The 17819-nt window shown below is 40.0% G+C and overlaps 1 protein-coding gene across 16 annotated transcripts in view; it reads left to right on the forward strand.

Moving 5' to 3' along the window:
* MAST2 (microtubule associated serine/threonine kinase 2) overlaps window positions 1–17115 on the forward strand; it is a 145707-nt gene extending 128592 nt beyond the window's left edge. For 5 of the 16 annotated variants that reach the window (XM_083742294.1, XM_083742299.1, XM_083742301.1 and 2 more), the window contains 9 exons: window positions 563–672; window positions 2361–2512; window positions 4165–4451; window positions 5440–5655; window positions 7186–7412; window positions 8651–8773; window positions 10223–10359; window positions 10796–10983; window positions 11433–17115. In XM_083742294.1, the coding sequence (XP_083598420.1) occupies window positions 563–672; window positions 2361–2512; window positions 4165–4451; window positions 5440–5655; window positions 7186–7412; window positions 8651–8773; window positions 10223–10359; window positions 10796–10983; window positions 11433–13534 (3542 nt within the window). In that variant the 3' untranslated portion in view covers window positions 13535–17115. The remainder of the gene's footprint in view (window positions 1–562; window positions 673–2360; window positions 2513–4164; window positions 4452–5439; window positions 5656–7185; window positions 7413–8650; window positions 8774–10222; window positions 10360–10795; window positions 10984–11432) is intronic. The other 11 variants (XM_083742302.1, XM_083742300.1, XM_083742296.1 and 8 more) reach the window with 3 other exon arrangements.
* Window positions 17116–17819: the final 704 nt, after the last annotated feature.

Raw genomic sequence — 17819 nt, forward strand, 5'->3', positions numbered from 1 at the left:
GCACAGCCAGGCTAACAGAATTTCTACAACCATGATGTTAATAATTGAAACTCCGCCTTTTTATTGTAGTCATGGTGGACTGACAAGAGAACTGCCTGAATCTTTGGTTTTAAAAGTTTGAAAAAGCTGTACTTTTGTAATTCGTTTTGATAACTTTGTGTACCTTATGGCCAGGAAAAATGAAAATTTGATGGTGAAAGAAAACAATGACTGCTATCTAAGAATCAAGCCAAATTATATTCCACTTGTATAATTGATGAATCTCAGGAAAGTCCCTGATCTCAAGTAGGATATTTATTTGTAAATCCCAAGAGTGCCAACTGTTCCTTGCCTGTTGAATGTCGTTGTTGTTTAGTCGTTTAGTCGTGTCTGACTCTTTGTGACCCCATCGACCAGAGCACGCCAGGCACTTCTGTCTTCCACTGCCTCCCGCAGTTTGGTCAGACTCATGTTTGTAGCTTCGAAGACACTATCCAACCATCTCGTCCTCTGTTGTCCCCTTCTCCTTGTGCCCTCCATGCCTGTTGAATACTTGACCTCAATTTTGTGTTCTCGTTTGCAGCTCGCACTGAGCGATATCAGCATTTAGATTCTGAGGAAGAGGATGACACGAATGATGATGATCATGTGGAACTTAGGCAGTTTTCCTCATGTTCACCAAGGTTTAGCAAGGTATATATTTTTAATAAATAGATGGGATTTGAACTCTGTTGTGGTCCAAACAGTATGAACAGCTGTATGATATCTATAACTTACATGGAAGCTAGGCTGTTTAGGAGGTACAGTGGTACCTTGGTTCTCAAACTTAATCCGTTCCAGAAGTCCGTTCCAAAACCAAAGTAATGCAAAATGGATTAATCTGTTCCAGTCTTTTAAAAACAACCCCTAAAACAGCAATTTAACATGAATTTTACTATCTAATGAAACCATTGATCCATAAAATGAAAGCAATAAACAATGTACTGCAGTCACACAATCAATCAATCAATCAGTAGCTGAACTGGGTTCCACACAGTCACAAAAACAAAAGAGCCGTAAAAACAAAAACGCAAAATAAATAGCAAAAACAGACAGAACTCAGAGTAACACTCAAAACGGAATCGTGGCACTCAAAATGGAGCATATTCGGCTTCTGAAAAAAGTTCACAAACTGGAACACTTACTTCCGGGTTTGCAGTTTTAGCTTCCACGTTGTTTGAATACCTAGGTTTCTGAGAACCAAGGTACCACTGTAATTACTTACCTGTACAAGAGCTGCCCATTTGTAAATGGACTCTGGGCCCAACAGAGTTCTGTGCTGTGATTGATGGGATTGAATTAACCACAGAGCAACATACGTGCTTTGTCAACTTTTGTGGGGGTAGGAACTTGTTAGAGATGACACACATAAGCAGGCCTTTTTTGGGAACTATTTCAGTAGAAGAATATAAAAGACGTTAGGAGAAAATTGAAAATCCGTAGCAGGATTTTCAGAAAAGATCCTAGAACATGATGGTTGCTTAGTAATTAGCAATACTAATTGGCATGAGCAGAATGCCTTATGTCCTGCTCAGGCCTTATGTCCTGCTCAATGAGCTCTCTAGAAAAATCCAAATGGATTTTGAAATTTGACTTCTGAACCAGAATACTCAGTGATGAGGCACAAAATGAGGTACAGATGCAGTATTTGGGGGGACACGGTGCAAAACTGAGCTGATGTAGCCCTGCCTGTGTCTTGAGCTCTGAAAAATAATACAGCATTCATCATGTGGGTGGCATGAAAGGCTCATTATAGTTTGAAAATGTTGTCTGACAATTCATCCAGATAATTTATTAATAGCTATCCTGTTGATGTTGTGAATTTTTAATAATGTTGTTTTCATCAGTCTCATATGCAAATCAGGTTCTCAGTTGAGTTCAGTCTTATAAACACAGATTTCTCTCTCTCTCTCCTGTTAACTGTTCAATGATTTAAAATGTCATTGTAAAGCAGTTGTTGAGGCATGATTGACTAAGCAAATTAGTCAGTAGGGTGTAGGATTTCTTTTTAAAAAAATCTCTCTTGGTTAAGCTTGTACTACAGAATTTCTAGAAATAGATTTTCTCTGGGGTTGGAAATCTTAACACCCTCACCATTAATTAAATTGGTGAAGCTTTGTTTTCCAAAGCCTCTGTTACAAGCATAGAACTTAAAAGCACCTTACAGAAATAACAGCAATTTGTGGGCACCTACATCTTTTTGTTGGCTTCAGCAGATAATTAAAGGACATTGCCAATTCCATCTTTTCAGTTTAAAAATTGGAATTCTGAAATACCCTGCGATTTAAAGAGTCTGTCAGTGACCATTGTCATTCTAATATACAATTTGCTTGTACCTATAGGTGTACAGCAGTATGGAACGTCTTTCCATCCATGAAGAGAGGAAAACGCCGCCGCCTACCAAGCGTAGCCTGAGTGAGGAAAAAGATGACAGACTAGAAAGCCTTGGCCTGAAGTGTCGAGACCGCAGCTGGGTGATTGGGTCTCCTGAAATGTGAGCGTAACAAATGCTAGGTGTCCTTTACTTTTTCTCCCTGCCTCTGGATTAAAATAATGTTTGTGGGGGCAAAGAAGCAGTGTATGAACAGATAAACTTCATAATATGCTAATATTCCATGAAGCATTTCCAGACTTTTATCACAACAAATATAACGCAACGAGTTTTACTGTTAAGCAAAAAAGTATGTGAGGGGTCTTAATCAACACAGTGCTCCCCAGATGTGAGCCATAGCTCGTCTTATCTCTGACTGTGGTGGCTCAGGCTAATGGAAATTGTACTCCATAGCATCTGAATGACAGACACCATGCTGGCTACCTTTTATCTGAAAGGGGTGCTCACATGAACATCCAAATAAAGTACCAGTGTAGAGGTTTTTACAGTCATGTATTTAAAGAAACGTATTGGTACTTTTGATTATGCTGAATACCAATGTTCCCTTCTAATACACGTCTAAATATTGGACTTGGTAGCTTAATATTTCAAGCTGCAATTCTGTATATTCTGCTTAAATCTCAGTGATAGTGGAAAACAATATGCAGTTTCAGTAAATATTGTTTTTAAACTGTTCTCCAAAAAACTGTTCTATCAAAATAAAATGCCTTCACTCAACTACCAAAATGCTTAATTTGGCTGAAAGGAATGATTTTTTTAAAAGTAAGGGTGGGGAGGAAATCATATATACAGCTGTTGTGGCCATTAATCATGCCTTTCCCTTTTTTGATGCTAAATGGAAAAACAGTAGTTTATGACTTGTACTCAATGCAAATAATTGTTTCACTTGGATTTTTCAATGGTAGTGCTGTGTAGCATAGTGTTAAAGAGTATGAGGAATTAGCTGGTACGTTCCTGCTTCAAAATGTGACTTTTAGGCAAGTGAAACCATCTCCTAGCTTTGCTGAGATAATGGAATATAGAGTACAACCCTCAAATTGTACTATATCAATTCTGCTGCAATTGGTGTATAAAATTTCAGTATAAAAGGTTTTAGATTTCTGAAAGCTTTATTTCTAAATATAAAATCCACTTATACTTTGGTTTTGGTGTACAGTGGTACCTCAGGTTACATACGCTTCAGGTTACATACTCCGCTAACCCAGAAATCGTGCTTCACGTTAAGAACTTTGCTTCAGGATGAATACAGAAATCGGGCTCCAGCAGCGCAGTAGCAGCAGGAGGCCCCATTAGCTAAAGTGGTGCTTCAGGTTAATAACAGTTTCAGGTTAAGTACGGACCTCCGGAACGAATTAAGTACTTAACCTGAGGTACCACTGTATTGAAAAATAGAAAGAAATGTAACCACAGCTACCTATATTGATAGGGAGCGTGGGCTGTTTGAGATTAAAAGTTTTGATAAATTGCTCAACATATTTGTGAAATTTGTGGCTTCAATAGTGGCTTTTTAGTGTTTTCAAATCATCTAATTTCAGTTCTGTCTTGACTGAAATACCATCACTTTGATTAACAAATCATAGCACCAAATTATCTTGCCTTTTTTATAAGCATGTCAAAGTTTGCTCCAACTAGATCGCTCATTCTTGACTTTTGCTTTATTATGCTTATATATCATTAAGAGTAGCTGCATCTTGAAATCACTAACTTCCTGAAAAATAAACTATCTGGGGTTTGTTCTGTTCTCTTCCCTACAGACTGCGCAAACATCTCTCAGTGTCTGAATCCTCTCACACAGAGAGTGACTCCAGTCCACCTCTGACTGTCCGCCGACGATGCTCTGGGCTTCTAGACATGCCCCGCTTTGCCATTTCAGCTGAGGAAGAAGGTAAAAAGAAACAGCTGGATGGGACGCAGCCACGGGAAAGCCACCCTCTTCCAATTCCAGAACAACCTGTGGAGCGAGAACTACAACTGGATGATGAGGATGGGTTTAAAACACCCTCTTCAACTATCAGTAATATAAGCAGCTCAACACTGACAGGTATGTGCCTTTCAAGATGGAAGCATTGTCTCCACTAGGTGCACTAGGCTTATTGTTATCTGGGCAGGTCATTCTAAACATCTCCCTACACAACATGGGGTAGAAAGATTTTGCCTCCCTGGATGCTTCTGTTCTGTTAGGCATCTATGCATAGGCGTCATATTGAACAGGGAGTATGTGCATAAATGTCACATAGATCTGAACAGTGTGGGTGATACCACACATACAGTCTGGGGATCAACAGTGCAATTTGGCACTACATGCACTGGATTTTACATTCATAAACCATATGCAGATGTTAACCCACACATAGATGTCCAGTGATCGATCTCTCTGAGGTGATATAGATAGACCTGGGTGGCAGGGAGTTGCAGTCTTGCTCACCTGTCGCAGGTAAGGCGATTGTTTCTCAAGAAGCTTGTTACTCAAGTTTGCACAGTTCCACAGGGCCAATAGCTGGCTTCACTTTGGAACCGTAAAAAAGCTGGACTGCTTTTTTGTCAGGTCCATGTTAAAATATTAAAAGCTATCTCATAATGCCTTCTATAATACAGAACATCTTGTTTAGAAGTAGCAAACAAACAGGTCGTGGTCTTTGTCCCCAACTTTTGTTGATAGACTAACTGGCCTTCTTTTTTCATCACGTTGTTTGGATCTTTAATACCACCCCTCCCCCTAAAAAATCTCAGACTTCTGCTGCTTCCAACACAGTAGCCGAGTTAGCTTTATTCAGGGTGTTTGGGGTGAAGTTTCTTTGGCTTAATTATGTGTTTTTGTAGCAGAAGGAAAACATGGTAATTTTGTTGAGATTATAACACCCCTAGTTAAATGCATCTATAAATAAGGCTTCAGGGCTTGAATTTGCTTCTGAGGAAAGTTCACTGTCGGGCTGTGTGTAAACATGACTTTGATTTCATATACGTGCCTGCGGGGGAACAGACTGTTAGAAATTCCCTATGGTTCTAATCTATTTTAATTGATACTGTAGCTGGAAGCACTACAGACTTCTCTGATCAGTGCACTCGCAGTAATAGCAACGAGGGCCCAGAGTTTACTACTCCTAAAGCCACAAGTGACTTGGCAGTGCGGCGAGCCCGACATAGGCTACTCTCTGGGGAGTCTGGGGAAAAACGGACCACACGTCCTGTTAATAAAGTGATTAAGTCAGCATCGGCCACAGCCCTCTCTCTCCTAATTCCTTCAGGTAAGATACGGAAAGAGTATTATTTGGGTGACTTGCTTAAAACCAGAGGACTTTTAAGCACTTGAAGTAATACCTTTATATATTTCAAGTTGGGCCAAGATTCATTTAAAGTCATGTTGTTCTGGCGGTGAAGATGCAATGATTTGCCATTTATAACACAATTATATATCAAGGACAGCAATTTATTTGTCAGCTTTTTAACTACATCTACCATAAGCTATTTTATTATAGTTTCTTAAAATGCAGCTTCTTTTGTTTGTAGATGTTTATGGAGCAGCATGTTAAAATTGCAAGCATGAGAAAAATGTAGGTGTCTTGTAGCTGTGCAGGCATCTACCGACATTACTGCATTTCAAGAATTTCATGAATAGCTGAGATGGTGCAAAAAAACTATGCTGCAATGGATCAAGTTACTAAGTTCATTTGAACCATAGAAATAGAAATCTAACCTCAATGTGGCAGCAATATGGCCCTAGGCAGCTATTTGCATATAACCCTCTCCTGACGGCTCATTCTTAAGTCGCTGCGCACTGCTCCTGGCATGTCATTAGCTCTAACATTCATTGAAAAAACAAGCTGTGGGTGAATTCACTACTTAAGTCAACAGAATGAGTTTCAAATGGGTAAAATTCGCTGTGCGGGGTTGCCCTTTTTTCTCATTGCCTGCCATAGACAGTATTGGTTCATATCTGTTGTCAAGTTCAGCATTTTATGTCCAGAAGTGAGTCAATGTGGGCCAATGTTTCCCATTTACTTAACCATGACCACCTGCCATTTGCTCCCATTGGCTGGTATACTAGACAGTGTGGTTAAACAGTGAATAGGGAATATGGCAATTCAGTTCACAGCCAGTGGCTGTGGATGAATATCCTTTATGAAGTTGCTTAATCCCACATCATCTTATGGTATTAAATGCCTTCTTTATGGGCAGTGTGCAAAAGTGCTTCTTTTTAATGTCCTGACTCTTGATTCAAGTGGCCATCAGTTTCATTTCATGTTCCTACGGTCTGTTTATATGAAACATTTCTCTATACCATTCATATTTTTCTAAACTTCTGTCATGCCCTCTGTAATTTTTCCAAACTAAACAGCCAAAACACTTCAGGCTTTCTTCGTGAGGAAGGTGCTCCAACCTCTTCATCATGTTAAACCTGTCAAAGCACTCCTTTATAGACAGGTGATTTTATAGAAGAAGAAAAACTCATAGCTTCAGATCTGAAATCAGAATATTTTTTAGGACATGCTTACAGGTCAGTTACAGAATAAGAGAATAACTTGGCTAGGTTAGCGGTGACAAGTAATGCACAATCCTGATATTCCGTTTCTCTAACGTTGATTTGTTAAAACATATTTTCAATGGCCAATAAAAGAGGAATCAAGTGTCACTAGGCTTTTTCAAATGCAAGTGCTATAATTCTACATGTGTTACAAATCAAGATATTTTGTTCCGCTTTCATAATTTAATGCACATTGTATTCTCTTATGAAAACCAGGCTTTCTAATTTGCAGTCCTTCTTTATTTTCATGTAGAGCACCATACGTGTTCTCCATTGGCTAGTCCAATGTCACCTCATTCTCTCTCCTCCAATCCATCTTCAAGAGACTCATCTCCAAGTCGGGACTTTTCTCCTGCTGTCATGAATCCCAAACCACCAATCATCATCCATCGAGCTGGGAAGAAATACGGCTTCACACTTCGTGCTATTAGAGTCTACATGGGAAACAGTGATGTCTACACAGTGCAACACATGGTCTGGGTACGTTCGTCTCAGTCACGATATGACTCACCTAATTTGGAAAGAACCTTTAATTAACTGGGCCCAATAAAACTCCTTGTTTTTCCTTGGCTCTTCCCAGAATCAACGCAGAAATGGTGTCTCTCTTCTACAGAAATATATTGGGTGGGGGTGGGGGTGGGAAGCTCTCTATCAGAGTTGTAACCCCTGGGTTAATTACATTTAATTCCTTCTGAGCTGTGTTGACAATGATGGTCTGCTTCGGATCATCTCCTTCCCTTAGGATTTTTCACACATCTGCCTGGAGTTGATTACATGTCTTAAAGCATCACTGTCTTCCCACTGAATTGACTAGGGATTTGGAATTCAGTTCAGCTGTGAATTATACAAGGGGCTTGCTGTGTGTGCTTGCTGTTTCTCCTTCACCCGTATTCTCAGGCAGCCTGTCTTGTATATGTGTTCTCTTTTTGAAGTTTATATGCGATTGTTTGCCAGAGCCATTCCCCACAAAGAATGTTTCTCAGTTTTAATTGCATGATGCTCACAGGTTAAAAAGAAAAAAAGAAATGGGAGGGGGAAGAGTGCCCCAATTTCCCTATAGACATCACTTAAGGTTTCCTCATCAAAATGGTGATTATTGTTTGAATCTAATTATCAGTGATACAATAATAATATGGAATAGAATAATTGCTTTTGTAAATCTGCTTCTGATCCTTATTCTGCTTGACCTTGACAAGGACTGCATTATGTAGAAGACTTAGCTGTCATAAGGCACAGGATCACATGCCACAAATTGAACACGTCATCATTTGGGTTGTTTGTTTTCATGGTTGCAATTGATTGTTTACCCATCTTGACTCATAAATATTCATAACTATTTGTATTGGGAGAGAAATTATTATTAATAACTTAGAGATGAGTAGCAGAACCACACCACATGCCATGCAGCTATAAGGCCCCAGGTGCAGTCCCTGACATCTCCAGTTAGGTAGATAAGCTGAGAAAGACCTCTGCCTGAGACCCCAGAGAACCTACACTAGATAGACGAGTGGGCTAGATGAGCCAGCGGTCTGACTTGGTATGAGGCAGTTCATTTATATCTTCACAAAGGTCCAAATGAAAAACTTGGTAGTGAGCATAGCATCACCTTATAGCATATAGTGCATAGAAATTCTGAGACTGGTTTGTATGTAGAGTTGAGGGCAGATAACACGAACAGATGATTTGTTGAAATTGATGTATTGTCTCTATATTGTCAGCATGTAGAAGAAGGTGGCCCTGCAAGTGAGGCTGGTCTGAGAGAAGGGGACTTGATAACCCATGTGAATGGAGAGCCTGTACATGGACTGGTTCATACTGAAGTGGTGGAGTTGGTCTTGAAGGTAAAGATGGAGTATACACCCGTGCTGTGCGAGAAGTGCAATGTGCATAAACATAAATACTTAATAAAAAAGGGATGCTTACCCCAAGGAGGTTCTCCTGGAGTATCCCTTTGTGTCATATTGGTGTCTGACCATTTATTTCCCCAGACTTTGCTTTATCTTGCTGATGATTTTAATCTATGTTGCTTTTGTATGTTGCTCTTCGTATGCTGTTCATTAGTTTTAATTGTTTTATTTGTATTTTGATTACTATATTGTACACTGTCCTGAAGATTGGTTTTGAGAGGCAGGGTAAAAGTTTCAAGGAGTCTTGCGTTGTTAAGGCTTCTGCATATTGTACTAGAAAAATAGAGGCAGATGAACCAAAACCATTAATAGCAGCATTACTAAAACATGAATCCTTTTTCACCATAAGGAACATGCTATTTGAATTATTCTTCTAATTTTTAAGCTGCAAAATACTATTTTCTCTTATTGCTCTCATTGTAGATTGAAAACTATTTTTTTAAGCATTTTGCTCTGATTTGTCTTAAGGCTTTTCCACATGGTAAATGTGAAATGATTTCTTTGATTTGGAATGTCCAAATGCTTCTCTTCAAGGTAGTGCTTCTGATTCATTTTCCTAACACTCAGACTGTAATATATTGTTGCTGGCGAAAAGTTTTATCTAGCTAGCATTTGAAGTGCTTTCTGGAATACAATTTCACAAGTAGATTAGTGCCTGTGACACCACAGAAGTTGCAAGCCTTCCTATGCTATGGAGCAGCAGTGGAGTTCAGTTGACAAAGAAGGAACTTGCATGAGAAATGCAAGGAGCAAATGCACTTTGAACCTGTTGCTTGAATGGGGAGTAATTTGAATAAATATTTCTTTAGAGCAGGGATGGGGAACTGTGACCCTCCTGTTGTTGTAGGACTCTTAACCTCCCAGCCACCATGGTCAATAGTGAAAGATGATAGGAATTGGTCCAACAACATATGGCAGTCCACAGGTAATCCATCCATGCTTTAGAAGAGGAAGGAATACCAAAGAGAAAACCAAGTAGAAGTGCTGGAGTTGGGAAATGCTGCTTGAAATAATTTCTAGCATGAAGCTGCTGGACATGTTGTAATTTATTTGATTGTCTTCTGCTTACCTTAACAAATTTATGTTGTATATTGGGAATCACAGTGTTGAAACTATTTGTGGCTGTCCTTCAACTAGAAAAAATGTTGCTTAATTAGTTGAAAAACCTATGACTCAAGAAGTCCTTCTAGCAGCATTTTCTAAAGACAAAATGAATAAATACATATTGGAGAAGAAACAGAATTACAGGGGCTAATTTAAGCCACACAGTGGTAGACTGGCATTTTCCCTAGCATTAGCATCCAGCCCAACCAAAATACTCATGAGAGATAAAGAGATAAGTAAAATGTGTGTGTGTGTGTGTGTGTGTTTTCTTGTTGGCAGAGTGGAAATAAAGTGTCCATATCTACTACACCTTTTGAGAACACATCAATTAAAGTGGGGCCAGCTCGGAAGGCAAGCTATAAATCAAAGATGGCAAGGAGGAACAAGAAAAGCAAAACAAAAGATGGACAGGAAAGGTTAGTGATGCTTTCTCTTAGGAAATGAAATTATGCTCTGATAGCAGTTGCCAAGGAAAATTGCAGAAATATCTTCTGCCAGTGAATGTTCTATATCACAAGAATTACACAGTGAGAAACAATTTTAGTAAGCTATGGGTTGCACCCAGAGTTCCGTAAGTGAAGTTCCTGCTTATGAACAGGGTGGTCTCAGAATTGCCTCCATCTGCACCTTCTAAAAATCTACTCTGGATTCCTGTAGGGTCCTCTGTATGGAAATAGCACAGGGTAGGGTTGCAGGGAGAAAGGGAAACCGGCAAAATTTGTCCACCCCCCTGCACCTTGTCTACAGAAGTCTCTGCTGGATCCAAGTTTTTGCTGGGAAAAGATGCATATCAAAGATGCTACTCCTATTTGTTTTTACAAATAATGATAGTATTCACTTTCACTTTCTCAGTAAGAAGAAGAGCTCTCTGTTCAGGAAGATTACCAAGCAGGCTTCTCTGCTTCACACCAGCAGGAGTTTGTCTTCTCTCAACCGTTCTCTGTCATCTGGAGAGAGTGTTCCTGGTTCACCTACTCACAACCTCTCCCCTCGTTCACCAACACAGAGTTACCGATCTACTCCTGAGTCTGCACATTCAGGTAAAAGGGGAAGCAGGGAGTAGAGAGTGGCAGACCTTAAGCAAATCTTTCGGACTTGGTAGTAAAAATGTAGAATTTTCTCAGCCTGAGGGGCACAAGGAGACATGTCTTACAAACTATCAGGGTTCCCAAAGTTAAGCATGAACCTCTTGGAAGAGGTGAAAGGGTTTGATTGCTGTAACATGAATTCTCTCACTGTGTTGTGGCCAAGCACCAAAAATTGTAATGTGGTGTAGAAAATAGTGGGGGAAAGCAGCACAATCGAGACAGGGTGTAGCTGACTGATATTTTCTGTTGCAGTGGACCACAAGTGCCTAAATTCAACTCCACCTTTGCCAGGTTGCAGTAGCCAACTTATTTCAAATGTGATGCACGTATTATAGCAGTTCCTAATGTTTCTCAATGTATTTCCATGCTTTTTTTAATATCCTACTTTTTTATGTTCACAGTTGGTGGAAACTCTTCTCAGAGCAGTTCACCTAGTTCGAGTGTTCCCAACTCCCCTGCTAGTTCGGGACATATCCGACCCAGCTCTTTGCATGGACTAGCACCAAAGCTTCAACGGCAATATCGATCTCCACGCCGTAAATCTGCAGGGAACATTCCTCTCTCGCCACTAGCTCACACTCCCTCGCCAACCCCACAGTCTACGTCACCTCAGCGCTCCCCTTCTCCTTTGCCAGGGCATTCAGTTGGCAGTTCATGCATCATGCAATCATTTCCTGTCAAGTTGCACTCCTCCCCACCTCTTGTCCGACAGATTTCAAGGCCCAAGAGTGCTGAGCCGCCAAGATCCCCTTTGCTGAAGAGAGTCCAGTCAGCTGAAAAACTTACCTCCTCTCTCTCTTCAGAAAAAAAGATGTCGTCTTCGCGCAAGCATAGCTTGGACATCTCCCATTCAGAATTCAAAAAGGAGATGCTCCAGAGAGATCCTGGCCTCCAAAGTTGGCAGGAATCCATGAGTGAAACAACTGGAGGCAAAGTTGGACTTGCAGAAAAAGGGACCCTGCAGAAACCTTCTTCCAGAAAACTGGGACCTATTCGGCACGATAGGGTGGAGCGAAGGGAGTCTCTACAGAAGCAGGAGGCCATCACAGAAGTAGATTCTTCTGAAGATGAAACTGACGAAGGATCAGAAGATAGTCAAGATGGGAAGAAAATGGACAGGCCAGCCTTCAGCAGAGACCACCAAGTTTCTGATCCTTTCTCCGAGGATATAAAGCGTTCTTCCAAGTTGGAAAGCAAAGACAGTATGGAGGATGATGCGTTTCTTCCTGAGGAACCAAAAACTGTCAGTTTGCAGAAAGGGGCAGATCAACACCAACCAAAGGATGTTGCAAGGACACCACTGGCCGGTATAGATGAGTCACAATCTGAAGTTTGTGTGAGAACTTCTATTGAAAAATTTGGTGACAGTGAAGCAGTTAAGCTAACAGATTCTGAAACCCCATTAGAGTCAGGACAAGGCAATACTCTCAAACTTGCTAATCAGAAATGTGCCTGTTTTGAAGATGCTGAGGACCCTAAACAAACTCTGATTATCCAGGAAAGCATAGACTGCCCAGAGCAGGTGAAGTGCCTACCAGTGAGATATCTGCAGCTCGGTCAAGGTGACTGTTCAGGCCTAGCAAGTGGCAAAGATAACCTGAAGGAATTTGCTTCTACAGAAACTACGTATATGTTGTCTCATGATATTATGCCTTTGTTAGCACTTTCTTCTTCTACTTGCACAACTAGCACAAGCTCTCTTCCACTAATAAGCCAAATGGACTGCAAAGATGCACCTCTGAAACAGGAAGCCCAGTCTGTCAAGGAAAGCACCAGTATTCCGAACCTGACAAGCAGTGGCAAAACTTCTTCACAAAGGTCTCCTGATGCCGAAGAATCACAAGGCTTGTCATCTGCAGCATTAGTTTCAAAACACAAAAGTCATACAAGTGATACAAACTTAAGTTGTCCTATAGGAAGACCAAGTCTCACACTTGATGCAGCAGCTGAAAATGGAAAATCAGTTTGCCCAGCTCCTTTAGCAATAGGTGCAAAAGGCATGTTGGGCCCAGGAAATATTAACGTATCTGGCTCAAGAGAACTAGAAAGAACAAGAGAAGAGTTCCCCCCGAAGGAACTGTTTCATATGAAAGAGAGTATGCCAAAGGAAGAAATACAGGAAACACTAAAGGAAGGCCCAGGCCCAGTAACAGCCAAACCTTTCAGCATAGGTAGTCTCATTAAAATATGTGGTTCCCATATTGGGTCCGAAAGCCTAGCAGAGTCTTTGGAGCCAGAGTGTTCAGTGGGAGCAAAAGAGAAGCCAGGGACTGGTAATTCTAAGGTACCTGAAATTTTGGAGGACAGGTGGCAATTGCCTCCACCTGAAAAACAGGCAGATGGCACAGCAAGGCAGAGCACAGGGGTTTCATCTGGACCAGATTCTAGCCAGAATTCCAAAAAGGAAACTGCTCTGATGCCAGGAGAAATCAGAGAGGCTGGAGGTCAATCACAAACAAGAGACTTCCTGTTGTCAGATGGTGATGTCGTGAAGAAAACATAGCAACATATCTACATTCAGAAGCAAAAACAACATTAGTAGAACACAAATATAAAACACAAAACTTGTGCAACTTTTTTTGTTGATTTGTGTTTTCACACTCTTGCCTTTTTCATTCTTGCAATTCTATTTTTGTACTCAGCATTTGATGCCTCTTAGCAGGGTATCTTTAAAGCAAGATTAAAAAATGATTTCCAAACTCTCCCCGCTCCCACATTTTTGGCCCTAAATTTGAAGCATTCTGTTAAATATCTATTTTCTTTCAAAATTCCAGGCAATTACATTTGCCAAATTAGACCGCTCACTTGGAAATGGCACATTTTGAGCACAAATTCCAAATTTTAGTCCTTGTTTCCAAAATTTTAGGTCATGTCTTTTAAGTTGGCAAGGATTAAAATAAACACTTTTGATGGCAGACTGTTCTGAATCATTATGCCACCTCACATATCTTCTTACATATCATAGACGTCCAATTTATGTATATCTGTGAGGAAACCTTTTGTCAGCTTGTGCAATGGGGCAATATCCTCCTTTTAAAAAGAATGTTAAGCAAAACGTCAAAATAAAATTTTTAGTTTATTTTTGATTTTTTTTAAAGGCTTTGATTTAAAAGAAGATTACTTCTTTTTCTCCCTTTTTAGAATTTTTAATCCTTTTTGCTCAAAGTAGTCAGTAACCTCAAAAGAGGCACATGGTGCTTCAGTTATGCTAACTCAGGAGTAAGGGGCCTGTAGGCTATCACTGTAATTGCTAACTACATCTCCCATCATCCCTGACTATTGGTCATGCTGGCTAGGGCTGATGGGAGTTGCAGTCCAGTAACACCTGGAGGCCACAGGTTCCCCACCCCTGCTTTAGCAACCTAAGCTAATTTACTTTACTGACATGTTGCTGTGAGAGGCAAACATTTGGGACTGTCACACCCCCAGTCTTATGGAGCTATCTTGATTGTTGTGGACGAACGTTAAAATCCAGTGAAGTGTTCGCATTTGACTTTGTGAGTGAGAGAAGTGATCTTCATTGATTCATCAGGAGGCAGCTAAGACCAAACCGTGTCTAAGTGAAATAGTCCTGTTAGCATTAGTGTCTCTTTCCCAAGTGTAAGTAGGTAATTCAGTAAATTGACCCTTCAGTCATATAGAAAGTTTATTATAATTCAACGTTCCCTTCCATGGTTTAATCCACCTACTACCTTTCTTAAATGTCTATATTTTCTAAGTAACCTTTTGAATGTTTTGAAAGTTCAACATCAGTTGGTGCTTTTTGCTTAAAGACATCTGAGTCTATGATACTGCACTGATACATACAGTATAGCACTAGCTGCAGCATTTCAAGTATATTACTTATTGAATTTAATTAGTTTATAGGCAAAAGTAACTATTTCCATAAACTCCACAATACTTACAGCCTTGCCTAACAGAATGCATCTGTGTGTGTCTGTGTGAGCAGAGAAAGTAATTATTTACATAGTCTGCTGTTCTACCTACAGAGGTGATCACATGTTGACTAATAGCTCTCCAGGGCAAGCACTGCAATTCATTACAGCACAGCTTTATTGCTCAGCCAGGTTTCTGATATGAAGGCTCTTCCTGCACCATTTCTCCTTACAGAGCCTACATGTACTTTTTGACTAGGAATATGCTCTTAAATCCTTAATTTATTATAATCTCATTTCAAGTGTGTCTTGCCCAAACTCCCTGATTCTCCCCACTACATACCCAATTATTTGGTTTTAGTTTTGGACCAATTTATTTTTGATTTGGGGTTTTCTTTATATTAGCGTGTGTGTGTTTGTGTGTGTGTGTGTGTGTGTGTGTGTGTGTGTGTGTGTGTGTGTAATAAAGGGAATAGTGTGTGTGTGTGTGTGTGTGTGTGTGTGTGTGTGTGTGTGTGTGTCTGTGAGTGTGTGTGTGTTGTAATGCTGCAGAAAGATCCATTGGCTTTCTTATACAGAACTTGAAGCTTCAGTACTCAAAACTTCAATAGTAGTTCCCCACAGTGATTTAAGATCTGCTAATCTCTTTAATCCTGCCGCCAGTGCACAATAGCTAAATTTATGCATTAACATTTTTAAAATAAACCATTAGGCTTTCCTCCATCCAGCCACACCTTTATCTTACCAGCCTTTCCTATCACTTTGCTGTGTTGCTCTCAGAACAGAGGCAACTGGGGCCTCAGTGAATACATACATTCAGAGAAAGGGAATTGATGGCATAGCCACTCAGAAATGCACATTAACTTGAATAATGTAAAAATATTAAATGCATTGATTTACACTGTGTGAATTTGAGCCCCGGGGATGAATAATGTAGCTTCAAACATACCTTCTAGCATCTGTTTACATAAAGGCAGCCAAAGGATTTATATCTCTAGTTTAGCCAAATAAAGCATATTGGGCCACCTCATTTCAGTATAGATGCCACTTAGATATTACCTTTTTATGTATTCATTCTACCATTACCAGGAAACCTATGTAATTGTTAAAGCCTGCAGAAGCCTTCATTTTTCATGTTACTTGATATATTCCTGTAACTGTTGTCCCACTTCAGTAAAAATGATTGGCCACAAAAAAATTGTTGCATCGAAACCACATGGCAGTAAATCAGATTTATTCTTTGGACATCTAATATATATATATTGAAGAGTTTAGACAATCATGATGTTTCTGAGGGAAAAATTTGAGGTCTTAGGCTTAATATTTTTAAGTGCTTATCAGGAGGCAGCATGTGATGAGAGTTGAACTGATGTTACCATGTTGAGGAGACAGGTGTTTGCATAACTATAGTCTAGTTAAGCCACTATATGTATACAGTGTTGATCCAGTTACCTGAGACTGATCTCCATGATGTTCCATGAATGGGGAGGATTGGATAACTTTGTTTAGGCATGCAATATACACAGTCCCCTTAGCAAGTTGCTTTCCCACTTTCTCTTATTTTCGTTTGGTGTCTAGAATTTCAACTTTAGTTTCCTTTAAACCTTTCAATATCCAGCTGGTGCATTTCTCAGCAATACTTCACACCATTATATGGTGCATCTAAAACCATCAAATAGATATTAAGTGTAAATATTAGACTTTCGCCTTGCCTAAAAACCACTCCTGGGGAATAATGCCTAAGACTTTTTGGTGTTTGTTATGCTACGGAAGAATACTCAACATAGACAGGGTAAAAGGAATGACCTGTGGGGCTTTTTTCCCTCATTAGCACTGAATTAAGGTGCTCTTTGGGGGTTTTGTTTGTTTCTTCCTGTGGGGAGGATTGTGTCTTTCTCCAGTTTTCTCTTACTGGACATGAAGGATGATGCCGTACTTCTAGTGGGTGATTTTACAGCTGTGTGTGTGTTTACATTGTGTTTTGGTTTTTGTTATTCTGGAGGCTGTGAGCCCACCTTTCAAGATGGGCTTCAATTTCAAGTTGGTGCCAATCAGCACCTGACTAGCAGAAACATAATGTTGGGATATAAGTGTTTTTAGAAACTTGAACAATTGCCACATAATAGAGGTGCAATAATTTTTATTCCTGTTGTACCTGCATGTTGATGTTCAAATACTCCTGAAATACACTTCATTTTTTTTACATAAACCCGTGTCCATTTCTTAATTATTTCTCTTCAGAGGTTTTCCTGTGATACGTTGCATTAATCCTGTGTTTCACTTGATCCATGCTCAGTGTCCTGCAACAACCCTAATGGGCTTTGGTACAGTGGTTCAGTTCACATGTTGTAGCAAACTATACTTAATGGTTTACTGTAAACACAAAGATTGCTTCCACTTAGTTCCTCCCCTAGTGGGAGCTACAAACCACAATCCCTGGCTTAGCATTATGCCTGAGCCAGTGAATTCCCCCTCTCCCAATCCATGATGGGTAAGCCAAGAAGAAACCTTTGTTTCACATCATGGTTTGTTTGGAGCAAAACAAAGGTAGTACTATGCCAGGTGTTGTGATTCATTAGTCCCTCTTAACTGTTTTATGATATGCAAATCCAACCAATGGGTGGATGCATATAAGACTTGCCAGTTGATAATGTACTTCGGTGTTCATGTCAACTGCTTCTTGATACTGTAGACTGCGTGCCAGTGTTATATGTACTGTGGTAATTTACCACTTGGTAAGTGGTCACTTGCATTCACTCCTGTTCTTCCATGAAATCTAGTTCTTTCATCATAACATAGTTCAATATACCAGCAGCCTGGGAAGATGGCCATGGGTGGTGGGTGCAGTTTTATTTGAGCAGTCATCCTATGCCTTCCTACCACTAATATGCAACATATTTCCGTACAAGTACT

Source organism: Podarcis gaigeae, assembly GCF_964106915.1.
Source record: "Podarcis gaigeae genome assembly, chromosome: 6".
In the NCBI taxonomy this organism is placed as follows: domain Eukaryota; kingdom Metazoa; phylum Chordata; class Lepidosauria; order Squamata; family Lacertidae; genus Podarcis; species Podarcis gaigeae.